Genomic DNA, 13141 nt, shown 5'->3' with positions numbered 1-13141 from the left:
GCGGAACAGAACAGCTGGCCTCTAATAAAACAGTCCTATCCTTGTCTGTAATGCCGACAATAATAGGACATCTTCTATAATTTTGTGTAACGGCCATGCGGACATATAGACACAGAATGCACATGGAGTCATTTCCATTTTTGCGACCCCATTGAAGTGAAAGGTTTCACATACAGGCCAAACAAAAAAAATGGTACAGACACAGAAAAAAAGTTTGTGTGCAGGAGCCCTAAGGTGGGCCCCCAGAATCAGTTACACTGGTGGGCCCTTGGTACCCCAGTCCGTCACTGGTCATGTCACCTTATATACTGTCACTTTATATAATGTCATTGTATAATACTGTTGAGGGGGCCCTGACAATAAAATCTTTTAGTCCTCCTTCTGGGTGAGCCCCTTCTGAGTTTGGGTCCTTTTGCAGCCGCATCTCTGCCGCTTCCACTAAAGCTACACCCTGGGTTTTCATGATATGTCCAATTATAATATTACATGACATTTAAAAAATAAATAACCGGTGTGGGGATTCACTCTGGTAGTTGGGATACGCGGATGCAGTACAGAGGCAAAGTATAAGTTCATAATTCAAATGTCCGTGTTTATGCACACATAAGGTCATACAAAAAACACTCTTTGCAGGGTCGGTGTTTGTTCACACCAAGTAGATAGTTCGTGCATAACAAAAAACTTCACCTTGTTGGAGGTTCTGCCTCAAGCAGTCCAAATGAAGGCTTTAGGTGGCCTGCTCTCCCAACAGACAGGTCTCAGCTTTTCAGCCCAGCACAGGGCTCAGTTCCCACACCAGCGATTGCCAGAGCTCCTCTGTCAGAGAGAGGTAATCACTCCCAGCTGACACTGCCGGCTGGGCTTTTTATAGTTCAGTCTAGACCTGGCCTGGAGCGTGGAAAGTAGTCACCCACCCAGCACTTTGACTACTCCCAGTAAGAGCCGTCCCGGATCAGCTATACAGCCATACTAAAATAGCAAAGTTTCAATCAGCATTATCTGCCGCTGACACCTGAAAATACCGGCTCTTTGTTCACCGAGGCCAGGAACCTCGGTGACACATACCTTCCGTAAACGACGGACCCTTGCCTACATTTTGTTCAGAAAACTTGCGCAGGCGCAGTACTGCCAGCGGCCTGCGCCTGCACGATCATCAAGCTCCTGAGGGCAACAGCCTCAAAAGTCTCACTGGGCATGCGCCGAGCCCAGTGATGTGACCTGAGCGCTGTTGCCCTCAGGACGTTGATGATCGCGCAGGCCGCTGACAGTACTGCGCCTGCGCGAGTTTTCTGGCCGCAGACAGGAAGAAGGACGGGGCATTTCTATAAGGTAGACTATGACGTGGGGAGGGGGTGGAACCGTTTGCCGGGGCTGTGGGAGGTTATATGATGATCAGGAGGCGTTCTTGGGCACTGCAGGGGGGCGTCACTGGGCTCCGGAGAGTGAAAAAAAAACGCCCCTCTGGGCACCTTGGACACTAATTAGCATAACTGAAAAATCGCTTTTATATCAAAACTACAAAACGAAAATAAGTAAAAAGAAGACTGCTGGAAATAAGGTACTTTAGTCAACATAGCGATGGTGCCAGCTTAAAATGGTAAAAGCAGGTGACAGAATCCCTTTAAATCTCTCTACCAGGCCATCTGTTTGCGGATGATACACGGACGTCCGTAGCTGTTTTATGTGGAGCAACTTACAGAGTTCCCTCATGACCTTGGACAGTCAGCATTATCTGCCACTGACACCTGAAAATACCGGCTCTTACTTCTCCGAGGCCAGGAACCTCGGTGACATATACCTTCTGTCAATGACGGACCCTTGCGAATTCCTACACCGGATAACCCCTTTAACTGTCAGTTACTAAGCTTCAGTAAAATGATGTCATCTCTGAAAAGCTGCTGTTTGGGAAACAACTAAAAAATAACTAACCAAATAGTATTACCATATATTTTTGCATATATGAATGTCAAACAGTGCTATGCCATGTGTAAATGTCTGAATTATAGTGCCAAATATGTGCAAATAGTGTCAAATACAGCTACATGCAGTCAATATCACCATCATTTTTACAATGAAACAAAATCTAAATAAGACCACCATTGCATGTGAATATGGAATAAATAATACTGCCATACAGTGTGAAAATAACCGAAATGCATAGTGCCCACATACCGTCAAAAAGTAAGCACTTGCTCACTCTGAAAACCAAGACCAGATGCTCAAATGTCCAGATAACCCGACCAGATGTATATCCACAGCAAGATGCTCACATATTAACCCATACACACTGGGTAAGGTACTTTATCCCTAGCTCATGTGGTGTGTGCTTCACAAACTGCATAAGGTACACGGTATCAGTTTCCTGCTGGCAGCACTTTTCCTTGTGTTAGTGGCATACTCGGCATAAAGGCAAACCATGCCACTGCTGTGAGGCCCCTGAGGTGAAGAGGGCTAGTGCTGAACAACTCCTGCACAGCATTTTCCAGTAGCCACCACTAGGGGGAGCTCTGAGTAGACATTTGTGCTCCTTCAATTGATTAAATGGGAAACTGTATACATTTGACTGTACTTAACTCCCCCTAATGGTAGCTGCAGACTGACAGTTTTATTATGAACTGTGTGGGGGAAGAAGTGGAATTAGGGCTGTATTAAATTTCTTTATGCCACTTGTCTGTTGTAAATACTTTCTAAGTATTGCTATAGGCCCTATGATTCCTGTGTATGCCCCTTCCTTGTCCTATTTCACACTGACCTCTCACCATGCACCTTCGGACTCCTTAATTCATAATATCTTCAAGTATTATCCATATTCCTGTAGAGATCAGATGTTGTCACTTACTAATAAAGAATGGGGTGCACTGGACTTAATACGGGGAAGCTAGTTGTCATATTGCAGTATATTTTTAATCTTCTATGCTATGATTCAGTTTTATTTTATGGTTTTCTATTGAGGCTTGTTTTTTTAGTTTTTTTATTGGTCTAATTATATGTAGTTTTTATCTTTTCCTACGTTCATAGGGATGTGAATTGTTAGAAACACTAGACCAAAACTTCACCGATTTTACAAAGTGCCTTTCAATTCTGCACGACAAAATCCAGCAAAAGAAACTTCAGGTAATTCAAGCTATAAATCTAGAATGACTTGACCAAGCAAAATAAAACATCTGTGAAGCACAATTTACTAAAAAAAAAAACATGCATATAGTCATATTTTTCTATTGCACTAAAAGGGATTAAGAATTTAATTATGTTGTGTGCGATTGAATTTATTCTTAGTATTGGGCACTAATATTGATTTTTATGTAACATGATGTAACCTAAATGTCATCTCCCCTCCATGGACACCACAGTCACATGCTTGTAGATTGCTGCGTACCCCTCTGTACACTACACAAACTTTATTATGTGCCACTTCTTCTATAGTTTCTGGCCCAAAAGCACCCTAAAACAGCTGATCGCTAAGAGTGTTTGGTGTGGGACCCCCACCCATCTGATATCTGTAGTTTGGAGAAGCCCTTTAAGCTGCCTGTCCTGACACATGAAATAATTGCATTCTCCATAATCTTACAGTTCTGCAGCATTTGTTTTAGAACTTCACATTGTGCCGTTGAGCTGTTATTCCTCCTAGAAGTTTGAATGTTACCAGTTGGGTAACTCTGATACTGTACAGTGAGTGCTGACAGCCCCACACTATGTAAGGACATAGGCGGCAGGCCCGGTCATCAACGTATTAATACATTTCACAGTGCAGATATCTAAGAAAAGTTGCTCCAGAATGGATCATTTACGAGGAATATGAAGATGTAATAGACATGTCAGGAAAGTTGTCAGATCCTCTGTACCTGGGGCCTGAGATTGTTCTTATCTGGAGAGAACAACGTTGAGTACCGTTATTCACTGTTAGGGTTCAGAATTTTTGTTTTTTACTTGACTTCTGCCTAGACAAATCTGAGAATATGGATAAAATATAAAATTGTTAGATTTTTTTTTTTTTAAGGGGACTCTAATGACAACCTCTGTAAGTCCACACAATGACAGCAGATTTGATGTAGTTGACATGGGCCTTTCAAGTAGGGAGTTGATAGATTAGACCCCTTTAATGAGTCCAGCCCGTCGGCAGCACTTGAGTATTTCTGTAGTATCCCTCGGAGGAAAGTGTTCTTTGTTTTGCATTTTTATTTGAAATGTAGCTCGGCCTTTGCATTTTCTCATCTTTATTGTCATTTATATTCTAATGCGCTCCTCAAACTTTATTTGCACCGCGGTGCATACATTTATTTAATTAGCTTATTGTATTTCCCATGGTCAAGCAATATATAAATGTAAAAGCCGGTGAAAGGTGCCGTAAGATGTGATTTACAACTTCAATGTTTTCTTTGTCTATTAAAGTTTATTTCCCCAACATGTTCTGTGATCTGTATAAATCAAGGCTGTACATTCCTTTTTGTTTTACATGACACATAAATCAAAGCAAGAAACAATTCCTGTTGCATTTTCCTGTGATTCATAAAGAGATCGCAAACCTTTGTTTCTTGCCTTTGTTATTCCTCATTAGCTGCTTTGTGACTTGCTTGTTCCTGATATGTGCTTTATTGCTTCTTTGTATACAAGAAGAAATCAAGGATAAATAGATCTGCCTCCAGTTAGAAAGCAAAGCATTTACAAAGCAAATGAAGGAACTTTGCAATCTTCACCGACTGTCTTCCTGTGCGAGACGTGAAGCAAACAGACACAAGAATATAGTTAGGCTCCATTCACACATCCGTAATAATGGGTCCGCATCCGTTATGCAAATTGCGGAATGGGTGTGGACCCATTCATTCTCTATGGGGACAGAATGGATGCGGAGAGCACACTATGGAGCGCGCCCCCGATCTTCCGGTCCGCGGCTCCCGAAAAAAATAGAACATGTTCTATTCTTGTCCGCAATTGCAGACAAGAATAGACATTTCTATGGCGGTGCCGGCTGGGTGTATTGCGGATCAGTTCATGCATATTGTACTGTGTGTTTCTTTTTATATCTTGTATGTATACCCCTTTGTAGATGTACAGCCCCTTGGAATTAACGAGCTTAAAAATATACAGGCTTTCTTGAAGAGGTGGGTTTCAGATTGCTTTTAAAAGTTTGGATGTTTGGGGAGTGACTACGGTTTCTTTCACACTTGCGTTGTTGTTTTCCGGTATTGAGATCAGGCAGAGGATCTCAATACCGGAAAAAATGTTTCAGTTTAAAGTCCTCACGCATGTAACGCTCTGTGCCTCTCTGTGATCTTTTTACTACAAAATCACGGTGACATCTTTATCTCACTGTGATTTTGTAGTAAAAAGGTCACAGAGAGGCACAGAGTGTTATCAATCATGTTAATGCTCCGTGTCTCTGCTGTCCGGAGTGGGGCTTGGCACTCTTTCACGCAGCGGATTACCCGCATGGCATCCGCTCGTGTGAAAGAGCCCTTACTGAACTTATTGTATTGCCAGTCAGTGTGCAGAGCATGATGTTGTGGAAGAAAAGGATCGGGTCAAGTGAATTTTTTTGGCCAAACGCTTTTGTTGTTCCAGAAGATAAACAGCAGCTTTCTCTTCTCTCCCCATTGATAACACAAACACACTTGGCTAAATCGGACGTGCATGTGTATGGGGGAGTCAGGAGAGATTGTTCAGCCAACAGCTATTAAATGTATATGCCCAGCTTAAGGGTTATATTGGATAATCGCATAATTGGCTATTAAAATGGTAGAACAACCTCCCTTCTGAAGGTACTGCCACACGTGAAGGTTTTTTATGCAGTTTTTGAAGTCCAAGGAGAGAAAATATAAAGGACAGGTATTACTTTTCTTTTAATGAACCACTCCTGGCTGAAAAAACTGCATAAAAAAACCTTCACATGTGGTCGTACCTTAAATTGGATCCAATGGCAATCATTTGACTATCCAGAAACAAAATTCTGCCATGACCTACTATTAATATGTTCTCCATCAACAGTGTAGGATGTGAGATAGTGACTGGCCTCATGGCTGCTAGGGGAGATTCATGGCAGGAGTTTCCATGTCTTCCCCATCAGTCATTAGTTCTAAGTAGAGTTGAGCGAACACCTGGATGTTCGGGTTCGAGAAGTTCGGCCGAACTTCCCGGAAATGTTCGGGATCCGAACCCGACCCGAACTTCGTCCCGAACCCCATTGAAGTCAATGGGGACCCGAACTTTTCGCCACTAAAAGGCTGTAAAACAGCCCAGGAAAGAGCTAGAGGGCTGCAAAAGGCAGCAACATGTAGGTAAATCCCCTGCAAACAAATGTGGATAGGGAAATGAATTAAAATAAAAATAAAAAAAATAAAAATTAACCAATATCAATTGGACAGAGGTCCCATAGCAGAGAATCTGGCTTCACGTCAGCAGAGAATCAGTCTCTTCATGCCATAGCAGAGAATCTGGCTTAATGCCAGCAGAGAATCAGTCTTCATGTCATAGCAGAGAATCAGGCTTCACGTCACCCACCACTGGAACAGGCCACTGTCACATATTTAGGCCCAGGCACCCAGGCAGAGGAGAGAGGTCCCGTAACAGAGAATCTGGCTTCATGTCAGCAGAGAATCAGTCTTCATGTCATAGCAGAGAATCAGGCTTCACGTCACCCACCACTGGAACAGGCCACTGTCACATATTTAGGCCCAGGCAGAGGAGAGAGGTCCCGTAACAGAGAATCTGGCTTCATGTTAGCAGAGAATCAGTCTTCATGTCATAGCAGAGAATCAGGCTTCACGTCACCCACCACTGGAACAGGCCACTGTCACATATTTAGGCCCCGGCACCCAGACAGAGGAGAGAGGTCCCGTAACAGAGAATCTGGCTTCATGTCAGCACAGAATCAGTCTTTATGTCATAGCAGAGAATCAGGCTTCACGTCACCCACCACTGGAACAGGCCACTGTCACATATTTAGGCCCAGGCAGAGGAGAGAGGTCCCGTAACAGAGAATCTGGCTTCATGTCAGCAGAGAATCAGTCTTCTTGTCATAGCAGAGAATCAGGCTTCACGTCACCCACCACTGGAACAGGCCACTGTCACATATTTAGGCCCCGGCACCCAGACAGAGGAGAGGTTCATTCAACTTTGGGTTGCCCCGCAATATAATGGTAAAATGAAAATAAAAATAGGATTGAATGAGGAAGTGCCCTGGAGTACAATAATATATTGTTAAGGGGAGGTAGTTAATGTCTAATCTGCACAAGGGATGGACAGGTCCTGTGGGATCCATGCCTGGTTCATTTTTATGAACGTCAGCTTGTCCACATTGGCTGTAGACAGGCGGCTGCGTTTGTCTGTAATGACGCCCCCTGCTGTGCTAAATACACGTTCAGACAAAACGCTGGCCGCCGGGCAGGCCAGCACCTCCAAGGCATAAAAGGCTAGCTCTGGCCACGTGGACAATTTGGAGACCCAGAAGTTGAATGGGGCCGAACCATCAGTCAGTACGTGGAGGGGTGTGCACAGGTACTGTTCCACCATGTTATTGAAATGTTGCGTCCTGCTAACACGTTCCGTATCAGGTGGTGGTGCAGTTAGCTGTGGCGTGGTGACAAAACTTTTCCACATCTTTGCCATGCTAACCCTGCCCTCAGAGGAGCTGGCCGTGACACAGCTGCGTTGGCGACCTCTTGCTTTTCCTCTGCCTTCGCCTTCCACTGGTTCCCCTGTGACATTTGGGAATGCTCTCAGTAGCGCGTCCGTGCGCTTGTACTCGCGCATCTTACTATCACGCTCCAGTGTAGGAAGTAAGGTGGGCACATTGTCTTTGTACCGGGGATCCAGCAGGGTGGCAACCCAGTAGTCCGCACACGTTAAAATGTGGGCAACTCTGCTGTCGTTGCGCAGGCACTGCAGCATGTAGTCGCTCATGTGTGCCAGGCTGCCCAGAGGTAAGGACGAGCTGTCCTCTGTGGGAGGCGCATCGTCATCGTCCTGTGTTTCCCCCCAGCCACGCACCAGTGATGGGCCCGAGCTGCGTTGGGTGCCAGCCTGCTGTGAACCTGCTTCATCCTCATCCTCCTCCAGCTCCTCCTTGTCCTCCTCGTCCTCCAGTAGTGGGCCCTGTCTGGCCACATTTGTACCTGACCTCTGCTGTTGCAAAAAACCTCCCTCTGAGTCACTTCGAAGAGACTGGCCTGAAAGTGCTAAAAATAACCCCTCTTCCTCCTCTTCCTCCTGGGCCACCTCCTCTTCCATCATCGCCCTGTTTTCTCAAGGAGACATAGAAGTGGTATTGTAACGCTGATAACGGCGTCATCGCCACTGGCCATGTTGGTGGAGTACTCGAAACAGCGCAACAGGGCACACAAGTCTTGCATGGAGGCCCAGTCATTGGTGGTGAAGTGGGGCTGATCCGCAGTGCGACTGACCAGTGCGTGCTGCAGTTGAAACTCCACTATGGCCTGCTGCTGCTCGCACAGTCTGTCCAGCATGTGCAAGGTGGAGGAGTTCCACCTGGTGGGCACGTCGCATATGAGGCGGTGAGCGGGAAGGCCGAAGTTACGCTGTAGCGCAGACAGGCGAGCAGCGGCAGGGTATGAACGCTGGAAGCGCGAACAGACGGCCCGCACTTTATGCAGCAGCTCTGAAATGTTGGGGTAGTTGTGAATGAACTTCTGCACCACCAAATTCAGCACATACGCCAGGCAAGGGATGTGCGTCAAACCGGCTAGTCCCAGAGCTGCAACGAGATTTCGCCCATTATCGCACACCACCAGGCCAGGCTTGAGGCTCACCGGCAGCAACCACTCGTCGGTCTGTTGTTCTATACCCCCCCACAACTCCTGTGCGGTGTGGGGCCTGTCCCCCAAATATATGAGTTTCAGAACGGCCTGCTGACGTTTACCCCGGGCTGTGCTGAAGTTGGTGGTGAAGGTGTGTGGCTGACTGGATGAGCAGGTGGAAGAAGAGGAGGAGGAAGCTGAGGAGGAGGAGGAGGAGACAGGAGGCAAAGAATGTTGCCCTGCGATCCTTGGCGGCGGAAGGACGTGCGCCAAACAGCTCTCCGCCTGGGGCCCAGCCGCCACTACATTTACCCAGTGTGCAGTTAGGGAGATATAGCGTCCCTGGCCGTGCTTACTGGTCCACGTATCAGTGGTTAGGTGGACCTTGCCACAGATGGCGTTGCGCAGTGCACACTTGATTTTATCGGATACTTGGTTGTGCAGGGAAGGCACGGCTGTCTTGGAGAAGTAGTGCCGGCTGGGAACAACATACTGTGGGACAGCAAGCGACATGAGCTGTTTGAAGCTGTCTGTGTCCACCAGCCTAAATGACAGCATTTCATAGGCCAGTAGTTTAGAAATGCTGGCATTCAGGGTCAGGGATCGAGGGTGGCTAGGTGGGAAATTACGCTTTCTCTCAAATGTTTGTGAGATGGAGAGCTGAACGCTGCCGTGTGACATGGTTGAGATGCTTGGTGACGCAGGTGGTGGTGTTGGTGGTACATCCCATGTTTGCTGGGCGGCAAGTGCCAACGTCCCTCCAGAGGCGGAGGAAGAGGCCGAGGCGGCGGCAGCAGCAGCAGAAGAGGCCGAGGCGGCAGCAGCAGAAGAGGTAGCAGGGGGAGCCTGAGTGACTTCCTTGTTTTTAAGGTGTTTACTCCACTACAGTTCATGCTTTGCATGCAGGTGCCTGGTCATGCAGGTTGTGCTAAGGTTCAGAATGTTAATGCCTCGCTTCAGGCTCTGATGGCACAGCGTGCAAACCACTAAGGTCTTGTCTTCAGCACATTGTTTGAAGAAGTGCCATGCCAGGGAACTCCTTGAAGCTGCCTTTGGGGTGTTGGGTCCCAGATGGTGGCGGTCAGTAGCAGGCGGAGTCTCTTGGCGGCGGGTGTTCTGATTTTGCCCACTGCTCCCTCTTTTGCTACGCTGTTGGCTCGGTCTCACCACTGCCTCTTCCTCTGAACTGTGAAAGTCAGTGGCACGACCTTCATTCCATGTGGGGTCTAGGACCTCATCGTCCCCTGCATCGTCTTCCACCCAGTCTTGATCCCTGACCTCCTGTTCAGTCTGCACACTGCAGAAAGACGCAGCAGTTGGCACCTGTGTTTCGTCATCATCAGAGACGTGCTGAGGTGGTATTCCCATGTCCTCATCATCAGGAAACATAAGTGGTTGTGCGTTAGTGCATTCTATCTCTTCCACCCCTGGGGAAGGGCTAGGTGGATGCCCTTGGGAAACCCTGGCAGCAAAGTCTTCAAACAGCATAAGAGACTGCTGCATAACTTGAGGCTCAGACAGTTTCCCTGATATGCATGGGGGTGATGTGACAGACTGATGGACTTGGTTTTCATGCGCCATCTGTGCGCTTTCTGCAGAAGACTGGGTGGGAGATAATGTGAACGTGCTGGATGCACTGTCGGCCACCCAATTGACTAATGCCTGTACCTGCTCAGGCCTTACCATCCTTAGAACGGCATTGGGCCCCACTAAATATCCCTGTAAATTCTGGCGGCTACTGGGACCTGAGGTAGTTGGTACACTAGGATGTGTGGCTGTGGCAGAACGGCCACGTCCTCTCCCAGCACCAGAGGGTCCACTAACACCACCACGACCATGTCCACGTCCGCGTCCCTTACTAGATGTTTTCCTCATTGTTACTGTTCACCACAGTAAGAAAAATATTATTCGGGCCAATGTATTGAATTAAAATTCAGGCCTTTTTTTACAGACACCTAACACTATCTGGCTATCTATTTAGACTTGGATCTGCACTGTAGCGTGTGTGTTAAGTTTTTGAGAATGACCCTATCAGCACCTTGAATCTAATATACCCTTTTAGGGATAGATTTAAAGTAGGCCTGATACAGCAGAAAGCACTAATTTTGAGAATTGCAAATTTGGGAATTGTTTTTCAACCCAGAACAAAAACTGTGCTTTGACGGTCACAAACAATAACTTGACCAGCTAAAACAGTACAGATTTGGATAAATATAAATGTGAGGCCTATTTTTTAGGCGCTGGATGACAGGCTCAACTTGCCCCTGATGTAGTATATGTCCAAAAAATAACCACACTATTGATGGTTAAATGCACTTGATGAAAGCTTGACCCTGATGTAGGATATAGCAAAAAATAACCACACTATTGATGGTTAAATGCACTTGGGTGACACAGGCTCAGCTTGCCCCTGATGTAGTATATGGCCAAAAAATAACCACAAAAAAAAATAACCACACTATTGATGGTTAAATGCACCTGATGAAAGCTTGACCCTGATGTAGTATATGGCCAAAAAATAACCACACTATTGATGGTTAAATGCACTTAGGTGACACAAGCTCAGCTTGCCCCTGATGTAGTATATGGCCAAAAAATAACCACACTATTGATGGTTAAATGCACTTGATGAAAGCTTGACCCTGATGTAGGATATAGCAAAAAATAACCACACTATTGATGGTTAAATGTACTTGGTGGTAGCTTGTGCTGGTGCACCACAAGCGACAAAATGGCCGCCGATCACCCCAGAAAAAAGTGATATAAAAACGCTCTGGGCAGCCTAAAAACAGTGAGCAATTGAATAGCAGCAGTTCAATGATCCACAGCTGTAGATCGATCACTGAATGAAGTCTTTTGGAGGAGTTAATCTGCCTAATCTCGCCCTAATGTCGCAGCTGCAACCTCTCCCTACGCTTGTATCAGCAGAGTGACGTGCAGCGCTACGTGATCCAAGCTTATATAGAGGCTGGGTCACATGCTGCACTGGCCAATCACAGCCATGCCAATAGTAGGCATGGCTGTGATGGCCTCTTGGGGCAAGTAGTATGATGCTTGTTGATTGGCTGCTTTGCAGCCTTTCAAAAAGCGCCAAGAAAGCGCCGAATACCGAACCCGAACCCAGACTTTTACGAAAATGTTCGGGTCCGTGTCACGGACACCCCAAAATTCGGTACGAACCCGAACTATACAGGTCGGGTTCGCTCATCCCTAGTTCTGAGGCAACACCAGGTGACACAATCAGTCTGGGATAAGAGCCCAGCCCAGACTGTCAGTCAAAGAGAGAGAGTCTTTGTGTAACAGAGGCCCTGCTAGAGGCTCTGTATTAGTGGTCTCAGCCGGGCTGGCTGAGGGGCCACGGGGCTAGGGGCTAGGTGCTAGCCAGAACATTTGGGGATGCCGTGACGCCTGGGCGCAAGGCTCACGAGGCCGGAGTCGGGAGGACTACTGGGCCACACTCTCCCATAAAGGTACTGGACTTGAGACCGTGTGTGAACGGTGCTCTGTACAGCCAGGAGGCTGATGGACATTAGGCTGGGAAAGCTGCATGTTATGACCGTGTGTGAACGGTGCTTTAGGTGAGTCAGGGATATGTTATGTTTAGTTAGAGCCCAGCCGGGCGAGTGTTTAATATTTTATATAATTGTTTATGTTTACAAGGATGTGCCGCAATAAAGCACAGTGTTTGGACCATAAACTTGGTGTCTGGCGAAGATATCTGTGAGAATGACCCCCGAAAGAGAGCTAATCTCCCACAAGGATTATATAGCGCCCATTCGTATCACTGGGTGATTGCTTGCACTGAGTCCTCCAAAGAAGGAGCTGTGTTTGCAGCAACCTTCTGTTCAAGCTAGTAGAGAGGTGTCTATTTTAAGGGACCCCTATCTTATATACAGTTGCAAGAAAATGTATGTGAACCCTTTGGAATGATATGGATTTCTGCACAAATTGGTCATAAAATGTGATCTGATCTTCATCTAAGTCACAACAATAGACAATCACAGTCTGCTTAAACTAATAACACACAAATAATTAAATGTTACCATGTTTTTAATGAACACACCATGTAAACATTCACAGTGCAGGTGGAAAAAGTATGTGAACCCTTGGATTTAATAACTGGTTGAACCTCCTTTGGCAGCAATAACTTCAACCAAACGTTTTGCTGTAGTTGCAGATCAGACGTGCACCACGGTCAGAAGTAATTCTTGACCATTCCTCTTTACAGAACTGTTTCAGTTCAGCAATATTATTGGGATGTCTGGTGTGCTGTGCCTCATACTTCACAGTTGGGATGAGGTTTTGATGTTGGTGTGCTGTGCCTCTTTTTCTCCACACATAGTGTTGTGTGTTTCTTCCAAACAACTCATCTTTGGTTTCATCTGTCCACA

The 13141-nt window shown here is 46.4% G+C and overlaps 1 protein-coding gene across 5 annotated transcripts in view; it reads left to right on the top strand.

The window, feature by feature from the left end:
- TPK1 (thiamin pyrophosphokinase 1) overlaps positions 1-13141 on the top strand; it is a 781125-nt gene that overhangs the window by 364597 nt on the left and 403387 nt on the right. For all 5 annotated transcript variants that reach the window (XM_040432721.1, XM_040432719.1, XM_040432720.1 and 2 more), the window contains exon 6: positions 3019-3114. In XM_040432721.1, coding sequence (XP_040288655.1) covers positions 3019-3114 — 96 coding nt within the window. The remainder of the gene's footprint in view (positions 1-3018; positions 3115-13141) is intronic.

This window comes from Bufo bufo, chromosome 5, assembly GCF_905171765.1.
Source record: "Bufo bufo chromosome 5, aBufBuf1.1, whole genome shotgun sequence".
In the NCBI taxonomy this organism is placed as follows: Eukaryota; Metazoa; Chordata; class Amphibia; order Anura; family Bufonidae; genus Bufo; species Bufo bufo.
The sequence above is the reverse complement of the archived record's forward strand: the minus strand, read 5'-3'. Positions and strand labels throughout refer to the sequence as shown.